We start from the raw sequence: 23477 nt of genomic DNA on the forward strand, positions 1-23477 counted from the left end.
TGAACGTGTGTTCAGCGCTGCTGGTGGTGTGCTGACAGATAAGCGCACGCGGCTCTCCACTGATAATGTAGACAGACTCGCGTTCATAAAGATGAACAAATCATGGATCCGAAACGACTTTTCTACCCCTGTGTCATCCTGGGGAGAGTAAAAGCTTGATGATTGGTTAAAATCACCCTACCAACCGTTTTAAGCTTTCAAATTACTAATCATGTTTATCTGTATCTTGGCTGGAAAATAATTTGGGCTTTGTAGCAGTGTGCAGCACTGATTCTATTAGGCTTCTATAATAAGCTCCACCAGATTTAAAATTACTAATCATGTTTATCTGTATCTTGGCTGGAAAATAATTTGGGCTTTGTAGCAGTGTGCAGCACTGATCCTATTAGGCCATCTATACTAAGCTCCACCAGATTTAAAATTAATAATAATTTTTAGCTGCATCTAGCCCGGAAAATAATTTTGGGTCTCCGAGATGCGCAAGACACATAAGTGCCTTCTTGCTGCACTACCTGCAACATGACCCTCATATTGTCAGAATTCGAAGTAATCATGACTACTGGGTTGCCACACTCTTAGATCCGCCAAACTTTTCGATCAACCTTTTCATTTTAATAAAGACCAAAAAAATGGTCATTTTTGAAATTATAAGCATTAGCAGGTTATTAGAAACTGAAATCAAACAGTTTTCAACTCAAAACTTTATTCTAGGTGATGTTACATTTTCACATAGGACCCCTTGTTCGAAAGGAGCTTCTGAACTCTCTCGTCCATTGAATTTGTCAGGTTTTGGATGGTTTCTGCTTCAATTGTTTTGCATGAGGACAGAATACCCTCCCAGAGCTGTTGCTTAGATGTGAACTGCCTCCCGCCATCATAGACACTCCTTTTGATGATGCTCCAGAGGTTCTGAATGGGGTAGAGGTCAGGGGAGCATGGGGGTCACACCATAAGTTTGTCCCCTTTTATGCCCATATCAGCCAGAGATGCAGATGTTTTATGTGCAGCATGAGATGGTGCATTATCATGCAAAAAAATGATCTTGCTGTGAAATACACGGTTCTTCTTCTTGAACCATGGCAGGAAGTGCTGTTTGAGAAAATCCACATACATTATGGAGTTCATCTTTAGCGCCTTCAGGGATCCTAAAGGGGCCGACAATCTCTCTCCCCATGATTCCAGCCCAAAACATTACTCCACCTCCTCCTTGTTGGCGCTGTAGCCGTGTTTGCGTGGGGTGTCCATCAACCAGCCATCCTCCACTCCATCCATCTGGACCATCGAGCGCTGCACGGCACTCATCCGTGAACAAAACAGTTTTGAAATCAGTCTTCATGTAATGTTTGGCCCACTGGAGCCGTTTCTGCTTGTGTGAAGTGGATAGAGGAGGTCGACAGGATGGCGTATGCACAGCTGCAAACCTCTGTAGGACCCTGCATCTTGTTGTTCGGGGGACGTTGGAGGCACCAGCAGCTTCAAAAACTTGTCTGCTGCTATGACAAGGCTTTTTTGCCGCTGCTCTTTTAACCTGACGTAATTGCCTGTAGGAAAGAGTCCTCAATTTGCCCTTATCAGCACGCACACGTGTGTACTGTGAATCAGCTACATACTTCTTGATTGCCAAGACACTTCATCCTGATCATCGCACAATGTTGATTGTAGTCATGCCTTGACCTAAACACTCCACAATTTGTTGCTTCTCAGCGGCCAACACCTCCTTTTTCTTTCCCATTTTGGCAGAAAATGTAGGCTGCTTAATAATGTGAGACAGCCTTCTTAAGTAGTCTTGCCTTTCATTGGACACACCTGCCAAACTAATTAGCACAGGTGTCTGCAATTGCTTACAGTGATATAAAGAGCCCTGACACACATCACCATCAATGAGTTTAACTGACAACCAAACAAATTCTTCCCTTATCACTCCTAAACACTTTTTGCATAATAATTTGGAACACAGTGTACATGTGCTTTTCCACAAAACACCAGTGGTTCACGTAGTGAATCTTACAGTTCTAACTTGCCAACCGTGGTCTGTATGGAGTTGTTCAATAAAGGGCCCAAAATTAAGATAACATAGATGGGAGAGGTCTCTATGAATAGGAATTCCTAAGTATTTGATACCCTGTGAGGGCCAGGCAAAGGGAAAGTTGGACTGGATGGAATCCTATATGGATTTGGGGAGGGAGACATCGAGGGCCTCAGACTTCGCTGCATTGATTTTAAAATTTGACCATGTAACAAAGTGATCTATTTCAGCCATAACAGCATGGATGGATATATGTGATTGAGTGATATATACTAGGACATCATCAGCAAATAGAGAGCACTTGTACTCGGTGCCTCCCACCTCAATCCATCTAATATTGGGGTTATGGCGAATTGATGAGAGCAGGTGCTCCGTCACTAGGATGTATAAGAGAGGGGACAGAGAACATCCCTGCCTTGTCCCATTGGTGATTGTGAAAGGTGATGAAAATGTTCTGACGCGCCCCCTGGGCCTTGGGACACCCGGAGTCGGACCCTTTTTGGTGGATGCTGGTGGTTGTAGTCTCCGTGGCGGCGACCCGGTTCCGTGGCTCAGGGAGGTCAAACCAGTGGCGGAACTATTTATGTGGTTTTGATGTTTAAATGTCCGACTACGCCACCCGTGGATTGCGGTCAGAGTGAACCGCCGCTCCAGGGCAGACCGCTGAGGCTGGTGTTGTGGGTGCAGCAGAGCGTAGCATAACTCCCCACGGGAGGAGTATAGCCTCAGGGCAGTGTATGCGGAGGATGGGGGTGATGGTGCAGGGCAGCAGCAGTAACGACACGGAGTCAGTGATGCAGTCCAGGTCCTTTACTCACAGTTCTTATTATCCAGACCACGTCTGCAGGTAACGGCTGCCCACGTCGTACTGTGCTCACCAGGTGAGGGGCTCAGACAACTCCCAGATAACTTTGGAGCGCTTCACAGGACCCCCTTTGTGTGTCCTTTGTCTGGCCTTTCTTACCAACCCTTCTGTCCGGCTGCCTCGGGCCTCCTCTTGGTAAACTTGGCGCCAGTTTCCCTGACCCTATGTGGTGCCTTCCTAGCGGGTGTAGCGAGGGGCTGCGCCACATAAAATGTCACAGCCTCCGGTTTCTAGCTGAGGGTCGTTTCCTGCCTCCACTAGTTTCGGGGACCGGTCTCCCCCTTTGGCCTGACCCCTCCACGCAGGTGGATTCGGGCGTGCGGTGGCGACTCGCCCGTCCGCACCCCTGGGATCCCTTCATTCCTCGTTCCTGGAGCCTTCTCCGCTCCTCTTCCTTCCTTCTCCCTCTTCCAGGCCTGGGCCTCTGTTACTAGGCCCGCCTCCGGAGCAGAGCTCATGCAGAGCCCCTGCTCCCTGCCACTTCTGCTCAGACTTCTCTGCACTGAACTAAGATGGTGCCCACCTTTTATACTCCCTTCTCAATGCACCCAGGAACTGCTTCCTCCCTGTTCCTGCACTACAGGGTTCCCCTTCCTCAGTGTTCCCTCCCCCCACTCCAGCCAGGGACAGGGACTGTCGTGCCCATCTCAGGGGCATATTGGTCGCCCTGCCCCACGGCAATGTGGTGTAATGCATGCAGGTGTCGGGTCCTGATCCACACTCCATCCTTACCTGAGATTGAGATATCACACCTCTGGGTGAGGTGCAATACCTCTGTAGCAACCGAGCCCTCAGGGTAATACAGTTCCATTTATCTTCAGCCTAGGTGACGTATTGCGATACAGGGCCGTGATTTTGGCTATAAAAGGGTCCCCTAGACCCCTACCCCAAGCTTTTTAAGAGAATCATATATGGCGTGCCAGGAGACTCTATGGAATGCTTTCTCAGCATCCAACGAGAGTATCTAATTACAAATTTTTAACTGCATCTAGCCCAGGAAATACTTTGTGCCTAGTAGCAGTGTCTGCTAGTCAGCGGATTATCCCGGCTGTTAAGCAAGCTACACCACCTGTAGTTTTGACACTTAATTTTTTCAAAGGAAATGCTTCGGGACCACGGGATACTCAGTGAAGAGCATCAGGAGGCACCCCAAGGCATAGGGGCTGGGACTTTGAAGGTGTTTTCTATGTGTTTCTATGTGTTTTTGTTTGCCTGCCATTGGTTTTAACGGTGTTCGAAGGTGTTCGGCGAACACACGGGTGTTCGACGAACCGAACTCGAACACTACGGGGGTGGCTCAACACTACTCCTCACTGAAGAGGATAGATCTCTATTCCAGCCTCCATTGCTGTCTTGTTCTGTACCTTGATAGACTTTGAGAGCAGGGGTGGGAAGTCAATAAAGAGGCCAGGATTATGGTGTGGGGTGGCATAATGTTTGGTAGCCGGACCATCTAGCATTCATTCCAGGTACACTAACAGCTTGGCGTTACATTAATTTGTTTGTGGAACCGTTGGTACAGTAATTTCTCCAAAGTGTCCCAGGAGCCATTTTTCAACCCAACATCAGCCGGCATGTTGCTTGTGTTACTGTGAGCCTGTGTGACCTAAATGTGCTACCAAGGCCTGCAACATCTCCGGACTTGTCTCCCATCAATCACATCTGGGATGTTATTGGTCGGCAATCACAAAGGGAGCAGCCAGCAGCAGATCTTGATGATTTGTGTATTTAAGTGCATTCAGCCTGGCAGAACAATCCTCAGACAACCATTAATAACCTCATTGATAGCAGCCAAGGTGTGTAAGTGCAAGTATTCCTGCGTGTGGAGCTCATACTTGAAACCAAATAAATCAAGATGTTTTAAAAATATTTCCATTTTTTTTCATAATTTGCATATCATTAAACTGTCTATCAATTTTCTGATTTCCAGAATTCCACTGCTCTTCCTCCTTGGTGTTGCAACTTACAGACAACCCAGCACAGTGTTTTTCATGGGTCCTCAAGGTCAAAGAATTTGTTGTCCACTACTTGCACAACTCCTTCTCATACCCCAATAAAATAGCTTATACTTGCCTCGCATACCGGCGCCGTTCCAGCGGTGTTGGCACTCGCGGCTGTTGTGACACGTGATGCCCGGCGCCCAATCAGCTCTGGCGTCACTGTCCCCACCTTCAGACAAATTGAACATGAAGAGGAAATCAGAAATCAGCTGCAGCCCAGACTTCCTCTACATGTCCAATTCGACAGTAGGCGGGGACAGTGACGCCAGCACTGATTGGGCGCCTGGATCACGTGTCACAACAACCACACGGGAGTCCCGGGCACCGCGAGTGCCAACGCCACGGGAGGTAAGTATAAGCTTTTTTTATTTTATTGGGGCCAAGCATTTAGATCAAGAAGGGGTTGTCCCAGTAGTGGACAGCCCCTTTAAATTGTAACAAAGCATTGTTTTTGACTGAGCAGAGGACCATATATAGCCTTTTAAACATTGAATCAGAAGCTTACAGTGTGCAGGTACAAGTGAAGCACGACCCTAATCTGTCAGTAATCCTCAGTACAGGGTTCCTCTGTGACAACGATCACTGATAGATCTGCCCCAGCATGCTGCAGTCATGAGAACAGGAACCAGTTTTTGTACTATAAAAAGGGGCAATCACTATAACTCTGATACTTAAAAAAAAAAAAAAAAAAAAATCATTATTGGGATATTATAGTTATTGAATTCATAAACAACAATCCGCTATCTTAAAACACATTTATGTACAAATGTGCATAATGTGATCTAGAATAGATGGCCTCTTTTAGTAACATACTTTGTTTCAGAAATCTCATTCACTTTGCTGGTACTGTAAAACGCTGCATTTTTTTCTGTGGCAAAAAAATGCAAAGACTTGTGGTAGATGACCAAGTCTAATATCTAATCACTTTTTTTTGGCAGTTCCTTTCTATACTTAAGATAATGGATTACAGTCTCTTGGTGGGCTTACATGATGTGGATCGTGCAGAGCAGGAAGAGATGGAAGTGGAGGAACGAGCCGAGGAAGAGGAGTGTGACGATGGCACTGGCAACCCCATATGTTCATATGGCACTCCTCCAGATAGTCCAGGGAATCTGCTTAACTGCCCTCGCTTTTTTGGGCCTGGTGAATTTGACCCGTCCGTGGATGTTTATGCAATGAAGAGCCATGACTGTGAGTACATTCATGTGATCTTTTATGTCTTGAGTTCACTGAGTTATATATTTATAAATATGTCCCTTTCTGCTTTTGGACCACAAGAAAGCAACAGTGCTGGAGAGCTGAAGCTCTGAACCCGTATGCCCTGTCTTACTTTTCTCTGGCGCTTCAGATCTCCTGTGCTCCAATTGCAAAAATGGCCTCAACGAGTGAGAACTCCCTCAGCCAGGCTGCAGCTGTGACCTTCCTTCTTCATGGGCGTTTGGCTTTCTCATCTCCAACGATATGACATTGGCCAGTATCATAGAGGAGTTCTGTGGTGTACACCCAGGTGGTTGAAGGGAAGACTTGGCGTATTGGGCACTTTTAATGACCAGGGGGCAAAACTTTGAAACGTAGGGGCACAGCGTAGAAGGAAAGCAAAAATAAAAGCAGCTGTTCCGATATGAGTGGAGCAGCGGCAATTGGAGGAGGTGCTCAGTTTAAATTAATAAATCAAATGAAAAGTCGTCTTTTATATCCATGTGACAGGATACATTATGTGCATTATTAAGGCTTTGACATATTTATAAGAATAATTAAAATGGAGCGACGTCATTGTGTGAATATGGAGTGGAGAGGTTGCTGTTGGGAAATGGTGCCCGAGGCGGACAAATAGTGCTTCTTCCACATAGCAGACTAGTATTATAAATTGCATGTTAGAATATAGACTGTGCTGTAAAAGTTTTTAAGAGGACCAGTCACTTTTTCAAAAAAAGTACATTTTAAAAATACCCGAGCTCTGCTGTTTCTGCCACTCTTTTCCATTTTGTGCTGCGTTGCTCCATTGCAGACAGATTCAAATTTAATGCTTCTACAGCGCAGTATGTGAAATCTCTGCTTGTAGTGCAACTGGGTGTTTCTTCAGTCTTCTCTGGGGGATGGAAGGTGGGGTGTACTTCTATTCATCCCTCCTAGTTGCTGCGGATCAGAGCTCACCAGCTTCTGAGACTGCTAGATTGGCAGCATCTGTCAGGGATGGAAATAAACTTCCCTAGAGGAGAAGTTGGCTGGAAGCAGAGATTTCACATACTGTGCTCCGAAAGCAGCAAATGTGGTGATCTCTGCGATGCAGCGCAAAAAGGAAGACCGTGGCAGAATCAGGGGAGCTCAGGAATTTTTACAAGATATTTAACTCCAATTTTTTGATCAAGTGAAAAGTCCTCTTTAAGGAACTTTTAGCTAAACCATCCTTGTGATTTTCACTGATATGATCATGCTGAAAGTCCTGATGTTTCTTCTGTATGTAGACTACTACTTTACATGGTAACTGTGTAAGTAATGCTTCCGTTTTGTCCTGTGCCATTTGTTGCCACAGTTTGCTTCTGATGTCCCGGCAGCGGCACACCCCGCGATCTGCTTCTCATTGTCTTGCTTAAGTTTTTTTTGTTTTTTTTTTCATTGAAACGTTATCTGTAACTTGTTTTTGTCCCCTGAAAGGTGCCCCTAAGAAAGAAGTCTATTTTATGGCAATCATTGACATATTGACGCCATACGATGCCAAGAAGAAAGCTGCGCATGCCGCCAAAACGGTCAAACATGGGGTAAGCTTAGAGCAGCATATCTACTAAACGAAGCTAAAGATTGTTTGCCATCCACTATTCCACCTAATATTTTCCTGTCTTGTAGGCCGGAGCAGAAATCTCCACGGTGAATCCGGAGCAGTATTCCAAACGCTTCATTGAGTTCATGTCGAACATCCTTGCATAGCTCTCTGCACTTCCCCCCCGTTACCTGTGTCCAGAGAGATTAGCCTCCTGCTCCCAGTGTGTCAGTATGTGAGTGTGTGTGTGTCCAAGCGTCTGCATGAGTGTGAGTGAGGTGGTCCGTGCTGCATGCCCATCCTATTTGTACTCCCTCCCATTTTGCTAAAAGATTGTGTCTTTTTCCTTCTCGATTTTAAATTTGTAATACTGAGTATAAAGGTCATAGACGAACTGGTTACTGAGAGGTCACAGTGATTGTCACATTGAATCTCACCCTCCATACCCCAACCTTACACTCCCTTTAAAGTATTTTGTACTGTGCTCCTGCTCGGTGAGCGGTACACCTCCTCGCTGTTACAGAGCTCTTTTGATGAGCTACCAAACCGGTATTACAGGCTTCAGCATTAATGCACTATTTATTGCCATGAAGATGGACAGACCCCGTATAAAGCAGATTTCCCCCTGTGACTATGGTGTATCAGATAAGACTCTTCACAACTGTTAAATGCTTCATATCTCGGAGTTAAATGTTTTACATCAGATGCTAGTTTGTCGCTTACTAGTCCCTCTGTTGGGGGTTGTCTGGATTTGCAATATGTCTTTAAACATATGTTGTACACGCTGAAACCCGGCAAGTATCAAAAGAACGTCCATCAATCAATTAGATGGATAAAGCTATGATATATTCTTGGTCCACATTGAAATGTACAACACAAAACAATATAAGTGCAGGTACTGGGGCACAAGAATACGATTTAAGGATCCACTATTATAAAACAGGGGCAGTGCATTCTAAAATGTGTCAGAAAACCACCTACCTGCATTTATAAATGGGGTTTAGCAGTATGGAATTTTAATATTAACCGTATCATGGCTTTACCCATGTAATTGTGTAAGGTCTTCATTTTGATTGTTGTGATATTCAGTGCTGGTCTCAACTAGCATTAGGCTTTATGCACAAAAGTCAACGCAAAACATCTTAAATGGGTGATCTGGCAGCTAAAATCTATCCTTATACCCGAACGTTTTTTTTTTAATTTGCTTTAATGCACAATATACTACTCTCTTTCCCTGTCTACCTAACCCCTAAATGTTGGGGTTTTTTTTAATAACTTTTTACTGTACTTCCTGTGATGTTCTGTTTGAGAGGAGTCTCAAACTTGACATCACAGGAGGCTGGGGCTGCACTTAATCCCTGTAGCATCTATCGCCCGTCCTGGAACAGGACATCATAGGGGGCAGTGCTGCAGGTACTCACTAGTTTTTTGCATCACGCTCCCTTTGAAGACGTCCTGGGTGATGAATGCTGTGGGAGAGGTGAGCGCAGCATCGGCTCTCTGCTTCTGTTGCCACCGCTGTGACTTTTGTGAATGAAGACTTCGTCAAGGGTGGCAATAGAAGCAGTGAGTGACACAAGCCGCCCCCTGATGACTTGTTTGAGGGTGATGCTAGAAGCTGTGGGGCAGCTCTGGTGTCACTCACTGCTTCTATCTCCACTCCCTGACGTCTTCATTCACAGAAGCAGTGAAGGAGACAGATGCAGGGAACCGGTGCTGCACTGAAAACAGCCACAGCGTCCATCACCAATAACTATCTTCAGAGGGGGGCAGTGATGCAAGAAACTAGTGAGTTAACTGAAGCCCTCCTGTGACTTCCTGTTCCAGGAGGGGCGATAGACGTTACGGGGAATGAGTGCAGCCCCAACCTCCTGTGACGTTACGTTTGAGAAGAGTCACAGGAAGTACAATAAAAAAAAAACACATTTAGAGATTAGGTAGATGGGGAGAAGTGTAGGGCATTGTGTAATAAAGCAAATTACAAACGTGGCTATGGTGTTAAGGATCGATACTTAGAAAATGCATTTTAGGTGCCAGACCACCCCTTTCAATAAAAATATCTCGCAGTTTTGTGTGTACAGCATGCAACACTGTGTCCAATGTTACAGGCTACAAACAAACCATGATGTAGTTAGTTTAATATTGCATTTGTTACTTTTATATCTGCCACCTCTCAAGTTAGGAAGCAAGGGAGTTGGGGTAAAACATGTCTGCAGAATAAGACTACACACAGGGACTGTTTGTAGTCTGTTACTGTGGAAGCACAGGTCTGCATAGCAGCTGGCCTATTTGTTATCTGACTTTTTTTCCATTGCAATTAATAATTGATATTCAATCCAGGAAAGTCTTTCTCTTGTAATATTCAGGATTTAAGGATAGATCTGTTATGGTATTAATTCTGTACCTATGTTACATTTTGTTTTATAACCTCATCATCATCTTTGCTCTTACTTCCTCATGATTAATCCTCAGTCTATAAGAATAAGTGTAAGATTCTGTCATTACAAGCAGTACTGCAGTTAGTCGGACGAGATGACAATGAGCGTCATTATTTTTATTTATTTTTTTTAATTGGCACAAAATAGCAGTATTGTGTGACTGCTCCTTGTCCGAGGCCTCTTCTGTAGTCCACTAATGAAAGCTGCGGTGGTTGCTGTGGCTTATAGAGTGTGTGCTGCTAGTACTGCCTTTATAAGCTCTAGTATGCAGGTGAAGTAAATTTGGGCCAGGAACAAGATCTCACCAAGCCTTTACCATGATGCATGTCCTCTGCAGGCAAAGAAGCACAAATTACTGAGCCAAAATTACAGTGCGAAAGCCTCCACAGCTCTGCACTAGGGTCTATATACTTCACTTCGCTATTCAGATGTTTTGTTTTTTTCATCCTGATGAACTCCGCTTCAAAAAAAGGCACTATCCAATCCAAAGGCTGCAAGAAAAACTTTCAAAACCTCTTCAGGAACAACTCCCTCTACCCTGTCCTCTCCCCTCCCTTAGCCTTCTCTCCCCTCGTCTCCCTTTAGCCTCGTCTCCCTTTAGCCTCGTCTCCCTTTAGCCTCGTCTCCCTTTAGCCTCGTCTCCGACAAAAGGAGCATTTCCTGCTGTGGTTCTTGATTTGAAAAACTTGTTTTTGTTTTTTTTTGAACACCTCATAACACTCTGTGTGAGCATAGCCTTATGGTGTAAAATTGTTTTCTTTTCACTTCATTGGGGGATACAGGAAGCCATGGGGTGTATGCTTCTGTAGCTAGGAGGCTGACACTAGGCATTAAAAAAAATTAGCTCCTCTGCAGTAGGATACACCCACAAACCGGAGCCAAGCTGACCAGTTTTAGCTTATATGACCCTTTTTAATTAAAAGGATTTTACAGGATTAGCAATACACTGCTACTTTCGTCCACATGTTGTGGATGGTTTGCAGCTCAGCCCTATTCACTTCAATGGAGTCCAGTTGCAATACCAGACACAACCCATAAACAGTTAAAGTGCCGTTGTTGAATGAATGTAGACATATGTTTCTAATCCTGGACAATTCCTTTAAGCAGGTTTGTTCTGCAAGGGACACTAGTAGTAGTCAATTTATTTAGCTGAAGGAAATGTTCAATTATAGGACTTCTGTTTAGACGATAGGCACCTGTGCAGTGCAAGGCTACAGCATCTTTATCAGCAGCTCTTCATGAATGATGTCTCTTACAGATCAATGCAATGGACCCTAGTGGACTGTGGCTGCTAACTGCAGAAGACCATGCAATCTTGGGCTGCACTTAATCCATAAAGGATTCCAAAAATGTTACATATAGTCCCATAATGCATTCTGTTACCATTGCCGGTGTTGTATGGCTAACCTGCCTGGCAGCTAAGGTTCTTGCCATAACCCTCTCCTCCCGCCTCCCCCAAATTGTTTGTATTCTAGCACCCCCTACCCCCAGATCTAGACCTGGTTTAATAGAAGTGTTCTGTAATCTGTTTACATATGAGGTAGCATTCTGTTATAAATGCTAATTGTTTTGACAGTATTGTTTTATTAATGCGATGCAATTGTTTTAATTTTTTTAAAAACGAAAAAAGGGATTTTCTTTTCTCTGGTCAATTTCTCTTCTAGGTATTGGGCCAGGCAGCCTCTGGTTCTTATCCACTGCTAAATTACACACCCCACCCAGTGTTCTGCCATGCAGTGTCTGGGGAGCCGAGGATCGTCTTACCCTATTAGGTTATCTTTTATTCATTGAATATATGTATTTAAGAATATTAATCATGGTATATATATGGTTGTCTGACTTTTTTTTTTTTTTATGATCTGTGGTTTGAATGGCGGTGTCCTCCCTAGCATTGTTTTAAACGGGTGGGTGAGGAAGGAAAAAAAAGTACATAGACAATTTTAAAGTTGCTCAAAAATTGATTGGAGATTAGTGGGAATATTTTCCAGCTCCTGCACAGACAATATTGTCACGTATTCACAGGGAAGGAGTTAATATTCCCACAAACAGAAGTTTTGCCAAATTTTTGTTTTCCTTCATCTAATGTAAAACTTGTCAATAAAAGTGAGTGTTCTTGGTTACTTGTTTCATTTTATTAATAAGGGGGTTTGTCAGATTTAAAAAAAAAAAAGCAAAACTGTGCCACCAAATCAGTATATTGGATGTCGGGTATTGCAGCTTCACATGGAGGCAGATCTGACTACACTTGACCTGTAAGGTTGTTTTTATTTAACCATGGACTGTTTAACCTGCCTACCTTTTCCACATTCACGCTATCATTTAGGTCTGTTTTTTTTTTTTTTTTTGCAAGCAAGCATACCACAGTGTGCAGATCCTAAAACTGTATAGGCTGCATTCAGATGTCCAGGTTTTAAAACTGACAGCACACGGACCCATAGAGTTTAAGAAAAACTGAATGTTCGGTCCTGTTAAGCTAAAAGCGTATCTTATTCATACATTTTTGCCGAGCAGACATAAAGCATATAAAAACGTTAGTGTTAATGGAGCCTTAGGCCTGGTTCACATTCATATTGTATTCTACACTCAGCACTGTATTGGTGTTTCCATCGAAAAACATTAGCTCTGTTAACTCTGCTGGACTCTTTTCACTGTACTCCATCTGTCCTGCTTCCACAGTGTTCTCCTTTTAGGTGGACACAAAATCATGGTCTACCATAATTGTGGTCACGCCAAACCCCACCACAAAAAAAGGACTATTGCAGAAATGGAGGCCATAGTGGGTATAGTCTGCCTCTGTGGGGGTTTAAATTCCATTTTCGGGGGGGGGGGGGATATGGTTAGATTATCAGACAGTGTGAAGCTGAACCAGGCCTAAGGGTGCTTTCACACTGCGTTTTGGCACCTGCTTGTTGGTATTGTCGGGGCTTGTATCCGAACCCCCCGCAAAACGGGATACTGGCGTATGCGGAGATAGGGCCATAGACTATAATGGTGCTGACAGAGTGAACGTGCGCAGTGTTGTGCATAATTTTTGGGCATGTGACACCCAGACGCAGTCCGAGAGCCATAATAGCTGTTATGGCTTTACTAAGAACAGAATTCGTGGATATTTGGAGTATTTCCCTTAATCCTTTTCTTGCCTAGTTTATTGGGTAATACACAGGCATAAGCTATTGCCATGGCTAATTTGTCCCCCAATGTCAAACACAAATGGTTCTGCCAGGATTCTTTTTATACATTTATATCAAAAAGTTTATATCCTTTTATTACTTTTAAATACTTTAATACTTATTCATGAGCAATGTCACTAAAGTCATCTAAAGCAGCAGAGTCGTAATGCAATTTATTTTATTTAGCCACAGCCAGTTCGAGCAAGAGTCGTGAAAAGATTTAAAAAAAAAAAAAACTTACCGATTCTCTTTTGGGATCGGCGCATGATTCACAAGACAATTTTCTTAGGCCAGCTTTAAAGGGAACAGGATAGCAGGACTGACACATTAACTATATTGCTGCATTTGTCTTAATTCTAAAGTGGTGACAGATTCCCTTTATCAGATGTCTACTATGGGCATACAGGTTATAGAAATGTAAATCTATACTTACCTGTATGACCCATATTAGCAGTCTGATTGCAGAGAAATGTGTTTTTATAAAATCGGTTTTCACATGCCCGCCTATCTACTTAGCAAGCCCAGAAATCACAGCCTATCATCTTATTTTGCATACCCCCCACCCACCCGCACGTCATAAGGCCCTGTGGCGTGCCCTCGTCTCGCTTCCCGCGCAAAGCGGCGCTATCATCAGGAGCGCTTTTTTTTCCCTCCAGGCCCCGTTTTTCTCTGCAGTGTTCTAGTGAGCAGGTGCCAGGAAGTCACTAGAGCGGAAATCACAGTGGCTACCGGGCGCCTGCGCACTAGAACAATGCAGAGAAAAATGGGGCCTGGAGGAAAAAAAAAAAGTGCTCCTGATGATAGCGGCGCTTTGCGCAGGAAGTGAGACAAGTGCACGTCCCAGGGCCTTGTGACGAGTGGGTGGGGTATGCAAAATAAGATGATAGGCTGGGAATTCTGGGTCTGCTAAGTAGATATGTGGGCATGTGAAAACCGATTTTATAGAAACACATTTCTCTGCAAGCAGACCTCTAATATGGACCATACAGGTATGTTTAGATTTACACTTCTATAACCTGTATGCCCATATTAGAGGTCTGCTATCTCTCAGGGGGTGACAGATTACCTTTAATGGTGATTTCCGTAAACCCCATTACTTTAAAAAGTGAGAATTGCTATATATTGTGAACTTTTTGCACAAAATTTCTCAGCATATTCTGATGAATAAGGACTAGTCCAGGATGTATGCAGACCAGTTCTGCTAAGTCTCCCGATAGCATGCCCACTGAGGCATAACGGATCACAGATCTGCCTTTCACTCTTGTACCTGAATTCTAAATCCCACGGATGCTGATGAACACTAACTTAGGTAGAGGGCCACTGCACATACCCAATGTACCAGAGGCTCGAGGTCCACTGCACACGCCCAAAGTTGTGTGTTTACAAGCATCTGCATGATTTAGAAATCTGGGAGAAGAGTAAGGGCAGATCTGATACCAATACACACTGATACCTGGGGATATGGGAAAAAAGGTCTGCATGTGGTGTGTGCCTCTTGGACTAGTCCTATTTTTTTTTTAACATATGTGGAGAAGGTATTTTGAAAAGGTGTAACTCACGCTCTAGTGTGAACTTTGCCCAAACAATGTGTTTTCTCAAATCACCAATAAACTAAATTACATTGCTGCATTTAAGTGTCAATTCGACTTAGGTTCCATTTAAAGCATCAACACAATACATGCCCCTATTATAAATTAAAGACTGAAAGGTTTGATATATTTTTTTTTTTTTTTTAATTTAAAAAAAAAAAAAGCAACATTGAACATCACTGAGTCTCCAGTCCGAAAAAGTTAATCCATCCGTGCCTTCAGTGTCCGGGTAGTTATTTTATCCTTTTCTCTGAAATGACAAGTGTTTACAGTGTTACTGCCATGTTCCAACCTCATGCAGATCATAAGAAAGGTATCAGCAAAACACAAAGCCCTGATGACAGCTGCTGCTGACCAATTAATCTAGTTTACCATCTGCCACTTCTTCCCTGAGCAGCCACGATTATAGTTACTCTACAAATTATTTAATGCAGAGAATTACAAGCTGCTTACGGGAAATCAACCTCCGTTTACTGTTAGTAATCCGGACCTGTGAACAACTTCTGAAACCACAAAATTACTTCTTACCCATGGAAAATTAGCTTGGATGATCGTTCACTGGGGCTGCAGACCCCAGTGTAGGATGGCAGCACTTGCATAGCTTGTGTGTCAATCGGGCTAGATGGGTGGAGATTGAGTTTAAAAAGGATTGGACAGCCATTTTGGTGTGGTATTGAAAGTAAGTATACCAGCCTCATCGGCTCTAGGAGGCGGGTTTTGGTTTGTTTTTTTAACGTATGCAGTTTATATTGGGTGGCATATCTGACAGATTCTCTTCATAGCAAACAAGGAGGTACTTACATGATGTGCACAACAACACCCATTCCGGAAATTGCATCTCTGTCCACAGCATTCAGCATGGCCTGGGAAATGGTTTCAAACAAGTCTTCAGGTTCCTTTACAGGGAGAAAAAAAATAAAAGGTGACACTTTAGAGCATGATGAGTGGGATACTTCCTTAAAGGCCACGGCCCCACTATCAGTATTCGGTCAGTATTTTTTCTCAGGAGTGGGAGCCAAAACCAGGTGAGGAACAGAGAAAAGGTATAATAGAAACAAGTCACCAATTCTGCATTTATCACCCACTCCTGGTGTTGGTTCCCACTCCTGAGAAAAAACACTGAACGAATACTGATAGTGGGACCGTGGCCTAAGCCTTCCTGTTGTAGCCAATTTTCATTTAGTTTATTCCTCCCCTTTTTCTAAGAGGCATAACTTTAATTTTTTTCTATACATCAGTATGATGGCTGTTTTGTCTTTCTGCTGGATGAGTTGGTAGCTGTGAATGATTGATACCATTAAGGCTATGTGCACTAGTTATTTCCATTTTGGGATTATAAAAGCTGAAATAAAATAGTCTGGTACAGGTCCTAGTAGCTAGAGTTAAAGAAAAAAAAAACCCTAAGCAAGCAGATTTTTTTTTTAAAAAACATTGAAGTCTATGGAAAACAGATCATAAAGGTCATCAGTTTTTTAGCACAGGGCATGCCCAGAACAATAGAGGTTTTCAGAGACACCAAGTAAAAACGGATCCGGTGCAAATGGAACAGAAGCAAAGGCAAAACGAAAATCAAAATCCATATTACATTGATGACAACTGGATATGTGAACAAAGCCTTACTTTACCATAAAATGTACAGTACTAAAAAAAAAAAAAAAAAAGTAGTGAAATGGTGAAAAAAAAACAAACAGCAATTCCAGCATTGTTTGTGTCTGAGGAGACACATGGGTCTGAATGGGAACCGCTGCCTTTTTTTTCCCTTTGAAATTAATAAACTCATTGCAGGAAAGTCATTCTCTTCTAGTATTCAGAGTAGAAGGACAGATCTCCTATACATCACATGTTAAAGGGAACCTACCAGATGACTCATACTGCCAAAATTATGGGCTGCACGAAGAAGTCTGGCTGTGTTACTGCAGCGTTTGAGAGGGAACAAACTTAGACTACTCATCCAAGAAAAATAGTCCCTGGCTGACTTTTCAAAGAGGCGGCTACCTGGACACTTCTCTCCCCTGGACTGACATGTCTCTCCTATATAGTCAAGGAAAGCGGAGAGAGGCCCAAGTTGCCGAGAAAATACTGCTGGGAACCCCGATATCCGCGGTAGTTCGCTGCACCCCAGATCTGCATTTTCGTCTGTTTTTCAGGCATGTGCTGTGAGACTTCAAGTCCAAACACCACCTTCTTCTCCACTACCCCTTAATTTCAGCTACTGTTCTTTTACATAGCACATATGTTGCTATTGCAGAGAAGCAAAAGGAGTTTTGGCACTTAAAAAAACAGGGAACACTGCCAGTCCCTAGAGGTCACGTGATTTCATGATGCTCCAACCTGAATGGGAGGCTAACACTAAGTCAAGTGAGGCTTTATCTGTCCATTATCAAATGATAAGAAAGTACATGACTTCCAGGGTTACATGACAGTGATCCAAAATAAAGAAAGGGGACAGATCCAGAGAATAAAATACAAGGGAAAGTTACATCTTTTACCATTGACATAATCTGCTGGAAGTAATAACTGAAGAATAAAAACCCAAGAACCATTATCTTGTTTTGTTTATTGATATCCAAGCCAGGGAGGATAACACCATACTCACCAGGTCTGGTTCCCAGAGAGACTCGCACATGCCGTACATCTGCTCTGAACACGTACCGCTCACTACAAAGTCTTCAGTCACCATGGGACATCCAATTAGGTCCAGCGAACAGATAAACGGCTCAAAGGTTTTGGGGTCCAGTCCTGCGATAACTGGTTCAACATAGTAGGGGCCAAACCTAACAAAAAGAAATTGGTTCAATAATGTACGTTCGATCTCCAAATAAAAAATAGGTCATTCAATATGGTGTGATAGGACAACCCCTTTAATGTTAAAGTGTACCTGTCATTTGACTGGACAGGGGAAAAAAAGCATAATGCTTTAAAGCATGTTACCTGTGCTATTCTGCCCCTTGTTTTTTTATGCCTCCCCAGCTGGTTGACCCACTTACAACTTTGACGCCGCAAATAACAGACACTGGACCCGGGGAGGGTGAGAAAAGATGTAAATTATTTTAAAACAAACTGCAGCTGGGGGACAGAGGTTTTCTCAAACCGGAGAACAGTCTTAAAAAAATGTGGTGTAAAGTGCATTCAACGGTTTTTACAGCAAATTGTCTGAACTTGTAGAGTATTTAATAAAATAAAAAACACAGATCGAAACCCTCCTTAATAGTGTTTCCCATGACAAATAAGGATAAGCCAAGATAAATTCCCTTGACCTCACCTTCTCTCATACAGCAGGTTAGACACCATGCTCATGAAAGTCTTAGGTTTAATCTGACGCCCTTCTTTTAGCTCATACAGATTCAGTCTGAACTTCAGACGCTGGGACCTGAAAAACGAACACAAGAGATCAGTTAATAGCTAATGAATACTAGAAGTAAAAAAATGAGAACCTCAAGGTCCTCATGTTTAAAGAATATGAGCGTGGCACTGCCGAAAGGCTGATGTACTCACTACAAAAAAAATGGCTCATGTTGTAAGTATCGATTCTGTATCTAAATTTGGTTGGTATATGGGGCCTTAGCCCGAAAGGCCCCCATATACATCAGATGAAAGTCGTCTGACCCCACAGATCATCTGATGTGTATGAGGACCCCCCTAACTCCTCCCCAACAGATTAAGTCGAGGGAGCGAAAGATCGGCACACTGGAATTTCAACGTCTGAATCTTTTGTTTTCTCCTCTCTCCCCGTTATAAACATATGTATAGGGCAATCAGGAGAGAACTGTCTGCCAAACAAACACCGAGCGATCACACCCGGTCAGCTTTACACTAACACAGTAATGACTGAGAGCGACAGTGTCCGGGTAACCGGGTGGTTAGTGAGTTTAACTGGATGGACACAGTTACAGATGGACAGTGGCATTTAACTAGTTAATCAACAGGGATCACCACTGTTAGAAGAAGATGATTGGCTGTATAACATGCCGGCACCTGCCCAGGGTGTTGTGGGCTCAGCTCCTGAGCCCGCTCCATGACGTGACAGTATGTCATAGAGCACTAAGGGGTTCTCCAAAAATAGCCAGAAAAAAAAAGAAAAGTCAGTATAAATTCCTAATTACTTTTAATTAGCAAATAATTCTCATTTTGTAAATACTATAGTAATAAGTACATGACATTGAAGAGTTTGGTTATTATTGGACAATCTCTCATGACTGGCTTCAGTGTAGTGCATTAAATAAAAATGAAAAAATGCTGATCAGGGAGGTAATTGAGTTCAGTGATTGGCTGCAGCGCTGTCAATATGACGTCACAGCTCAAGTCAAACAAAAGAGACCAGGGCAGCAGCAGACACACAGCAACAGATGTGGGGAAGGTAAGTAACACTGTCTGTTTTTTTTTTACGGTTATCTGTGCTTATGGGGAAAAGAAAACTGAAAGCGGACAACCGCTTTAAGAGGACAAGTGACTGTGAGCATATAGAATAGGAAGTGCCTCTGCTGTGACCTGGGGAGAACCTATACTATGCAATGTTAAATCTCCAGGTCACAACAGCCACTCAGCATTCAGAAAGACTTAGGTAGATAGCAGTGTGAGCAGCCTCTTCTTACCAAAGCACCCCTGGTATCTCCAGTATTAGATCAGATACACAGGGTGGACAGCAGTGTGAGCAGCCTCTTCTTACCAAGGTATCTCCAGTATTAGTGGAGCACGTCTTCCTACATATGAAGGGAGGGGGCAGAACTTCCTACGCTCACAGGTTCCTGTCTTTTTAACATTGTAGGAACAGTTTCTGGCAGTGCAACAGGACACTGGTCATTTTGATTCTATAGTGATTACCTCGGAAGACAAAACGAGTGTGATTTGATAATTAAAGGCATTTTGAAATCTATTAATATGGAAGTTTTCTTTTTTTTTCTATTTTACGAAGAACCCATTTAAAGTGTATATTACTCCTTTTGAAAGGGTGCAAAATAATGCTGATTACTCCTGCAGATAATGAGCAGCCGTGATTACACGTGAGCAACATCCCTCTCCATCAACCTATTCTTGAACCTGTCAACTAAAAAAAAAAAAGGGGGGGGTCATTGGTTTTACCACCCTTTCGCCACGTCAGTCTATGGGCTGGGTCTAATACTGCAGCAGTGAAGAGAAATGGGTTGAACTGTAATACCTTGCACAGCCTATAGACAAGAGTGGCACTGTTTCTGGCTACCGCTGTAATATGCTGCAATGCTGTTGATTCTTGAGACGTGCTAGGTACATTATAACAGATATTAATATCACGTGAGCAGAAGGCAAACCGTACACTGTCTGCACATCAGTGGCTAGTCCGGCTAATCCAATGTACAAGCGCTCTCCCATGGGGAAGATTTTCTGGAAGTCAGTTGTTACCATCTGGGCTTGCACTCCATAGCGTCTATCAGCTGCAATGGCCACACAGTTCTTCCCTCTCATGGCCATGACGGCCCCGCCGTTATATGACATAATAGACTGCAGAAAAAAAAACATGAAGTCAAGAAAATCCCTTGGATCACAACACTCCCTTGAAACTTTTAGGTTTAAAGAAGCACTCCCATCAATGTTTTTATCCTCTTAATATATTGCAGTCATCATATTATATGGCACTGTGTACTTACAATTGTTCATTTTGCCTTTCTGCCCAGTTAATTCTTCTCTTTTACATTAGAACTATGATATCACGTTATTCAAAACTGACTAGCTAAATCCCTCTAAGCTCTATGTAGAAACAGGAGGTCAATTTTATCTGCACAAGTCATCCCCCTCTTCAACTCCTGACCCAGCTGCTATGCTCCTTCCTCCTGCCAGGGACTTTGCAGTGAGTAGAATAGTAATTCTAGTGAGGACTCCTGCAGGGAAAAGAGACTTCCTGTTTCTACATAGAGCTTGGAAGGATTCAGCTAGTCTGTTTTTAATCACGTGATGTCATAAACCTAATGGAAAAGAGAAGTATTAACTGGGTAGAAGGGCAAAAGAGCAATTGTAAGTACACAGTGCTATAGAATGTGATGACTGCAATATATTAAGAGGATAACATTTTTGATGGGAGGAGTTGCTTCTTTAATGGAGTTGCCCACTACTTGGACAACTCCTTTGTCAATCCCAATGTATTCCTAAGTAAATTAGTAACACCTATACTCACCTCTGATGCCGTTCTAGCGGTGTTGGCACTGGCTCTCCTAGGGCTTGCATGACATATAAGCCAATAAGCGCTGGCTTCCCTTACCCCTCCTTCAAATCAACACACCCAGAAGTGAGAGAGCAGCCACAGCTCGGACTTCCTCCGGATGTCTAATATGTCAGGAGGAGGGAAGTGAAGCCAGCACTGATTGGCCGCAGGGGAAAACCCCAGGAGAAACAATGCAGACACCGCTGGAATGGCGCCAGAGGTGAGTATAGGTGTTATTATTTTACTGGGGGAAAATATTGTGATTGACCAGGGGTTGTCCAAGAAGTGGACAACACTTTAAAGCCCAGTTCACATCCACATGAAGATTCATAAGGAGTGTTGCAGATTTCATCATATTCTATGGGAGGAGGCCTACAGCAGACACCATTACTGGTCACTGGACCATCTCTCACCACTGATATCTATTATTGGATGTGTCCTGCTCTTTATTGTTTACATTTTTCTGCTACTTTAATAACTGAAATTAAAACTCAGCTTTAAAGGGGTTTCCTACTTTTTTTTTTTTAAGGAAAATATTATTATTTATAAAATACAAATAACAAATACTCCCCACCCAGACCGGCGCTGGGTATCACGTCACATTGTTATACCACGTGAGCCCTTCAGCCAATCAGCAGGCGCTACTGTGGCACCACGCTCTCACTTCTGCCGCTTGTCCGACAGCGCAGCAACCTAAAGGACCGCTGACTGGCTGCAGTGCCATTACAATGTCATGTGATCCCGGGGCCAACACAAGAACAGCGCCGATGTGTGAGGCGAGTAGCTGTTCTTATTTTATAATATGGACTTAATTTAAAAAGGGGTAGTCCAGGTAGTGGATAATTCCTTTAAGTCACTGAATGGTGCAGTCATGTGACTGGAGGACGTGCCATCACTATATGGGACGATTCATTACATAGAGCAGCGAGGCTGATAAGATAAAGTGCGATCACGTCAAACAGCCCTCACTCTCACTCTCCATTTTCACATAGTGAGACTGAAATGGCTGATAACAGTGAACAATGCAAGCACCACTCCAGGATATCAGTCCGACGTGACGTCTGCACAGCGCCGGCTCCACTGCCTCCAGTCTAATCACTATCCGCTTGGCCTCTGCCCACCGGTTCTCTTACCATCCTGACTCCGGTACGTTTTCCTCCCGTCTATTCAAAACCGAAAGCAGCACCCCGGTTCCTGCACTGCTGCGCGTAAAGATCCGCCCACTGAATGCCGATAGGCTACTTCAGCCATCAGTCCGTGCTCTGATTGGATTACAGACCTGTCAGTCATCAATGATTGGTTGCTTTGTCTGAAAGGGGAGGGAGTAAATAAAATAAGCGAAGTCATAGAGCGCCGTAATGCATGATGGGTACAGGGAGGATCAGGAAGAACTGGTGCATTGTGGGATCATTAGCTGTAGAGCGCCGGAAGTAGTGGCATGATGGGATGCTGGAGGACTGGTTGCTATAGCAATTGAACACATTTCATGAAGTAATCATTTCGGATCAGATATAAAGAGTCTTCTATCTGTGAGATGTTTATAGATGGCCTAAAGTGCAATTGTTTGCTCTATAATATCAGCCATTGCAAGTCCCCAAAAATTATGTGACCCCCCCCCCATCACTGCTTTATCTCTATTCCTGAGCCCTCCGCTTCCATGAATAATGTGGAAATACCAGCATTACATGAGGCCTCACAGGGGCGGCCTTTTGTGTGACGTGTAAATTTCACATTGGCAGAGAAATTACAAGGCTGTGTGCCCACGATGCGGTTTTTAAGCGTTTCCGCAGCGGCAAAAATGCTGCAGAAACGCTTAAAAAACGCTTGGTAGAAGGTCTGCCATGTTCCCAATGATAATCCACATGTGCTGTGTACATGCTGTGGAAATTTCCGCTGCGGATTATCATTGCGGAAAAAAACGCAGCATTACCAATTATTTTGCGGAAGCGCTGCGTTTTCGCCGCCATTGACATGCACTGAAATGCTTAATATCCGTGTCAGCACATTTGCACCTGCGGATATGAAGCGATTCAATTTGCAGATGGTACCCGGGTTTGGAGAAGGTAAGTATAGATTTATTTTTTATTTTTTGACATTCTCTCGGGTCACACTATATAAATCCATGCCGTTTGCATGGATTTACGAGGGTCAGTCAATAAGTAATGCCTCCTATTTTTTTTCTCCTTTTAATTGGCAAGAAATTCAAATGCAATTACATAGGTTGAAAACCACAACATTAACGATTCATTTGTCACTTTTCAATATAATCTCCATCCATTTCCACAGTCTTGGTCCACCGTTTAACAAAGGCATGTATTCCAGCATGGTAAAAAGCATTCTTGGGACCCACCGTGCACAAACTTTTCTGTATCCCAGTTGTCCAATAATTTTCATCACACTGCCTTTACTGAGGCAGATAATGCCACACAATTCATCTGCAGTCACCCGGCGGTCACCAC

At 43.4% G+C, this 23477-nt stretch overlaps 2 protein-coding genes across 2 annotated transcripts in view; one reads left to right on the top strand and one right to left on the bottom strand.

Moving 5' to 3' along the window:
- PIP4K2B (phosphatidylinositol-5-phosphate 4-kinase type 2 beta) overlaps positions 1–12207 on the top strand; it is an 83534-nt gene extending 71327 nt beyond the window's left edge. Inside the window, exons 8-10 of the mRNA XM_073683438.1 lie at positions 5830–6082; positions 7547–7650; positions 7736–12207. Of these exons, the coding sequence (XP_073539539.1) occupies positions 5830–6082; positions 7547–7650; positions 7736–7816 (438 nt within the window). The 3' untranslated portion in view covers positions 7817–12207. The remainder of the gene's footprint in view (positions 1–5829; positions 6083–7546; positions 7651–7735) is intronic.
- Positions 12208–14164: 1957 nt separating this feature from the next.
- PSMB3 (proteasome 20S subunit beta 3) lies at positions 14165–22305 on the bottom strand. Its single transcript, XM_073683439.1, has 6 exons — positions 22152–22305; positions 20137–20321; positions 18109–18216; positions 17443–17620; positions 15648–15742; positions 14165–15096 (listed from the first exon to the last, which is right to left on the bottom strand). Exons 1-6 carry the CDS (start codon positions 22152–22154, stop codon positions 15048–15050), a joined length of 618 nt encoding a protein of 205 aa, XP_073539540.1. The 5' UTR covers positions 22155–22305; the 3' UTR covers positions 14165–15047.
- Between the last annotated feature and the right edge of the window lie 1172 nt (positions 22306–23477).

This window comes from Phyllobates terribilis, unplaced genomic scaffold (genome assembly GCF_046119375.1).
Source record: "Phyllobates terribilis strain yellow unplaced genomic scaffold, ASM4611937v1 Scaffold_5__5_contigs__length_657084704, whole genome shotgun sequence".
Classification (NCBI taxonomy): Eukaryota; Metazoa; Chordata; class Amphibia; order Anura; family Dendrobatidae; genus Phyllobates; species Phyllobates terribilis.

Coding starts and splice junctions, on each gene's coding strand:
- PSMB3 (XM_073683439.1), bottom strand. Junction 18,217..20,136: donor GCCACTGATGTGCAGACAGT/GTACGGTTTGCC, acceptor TTCGTTTTTCAG/GTCCCAGCGTCTGAAGTTCA. Junction 15,743..17,442: donor CTCTCTGGGAACCAGACCTG/GTGAGTATGGTG, acceptor CTCCCTGTAAAG/GAACCTGAAGACTTGTTTGA.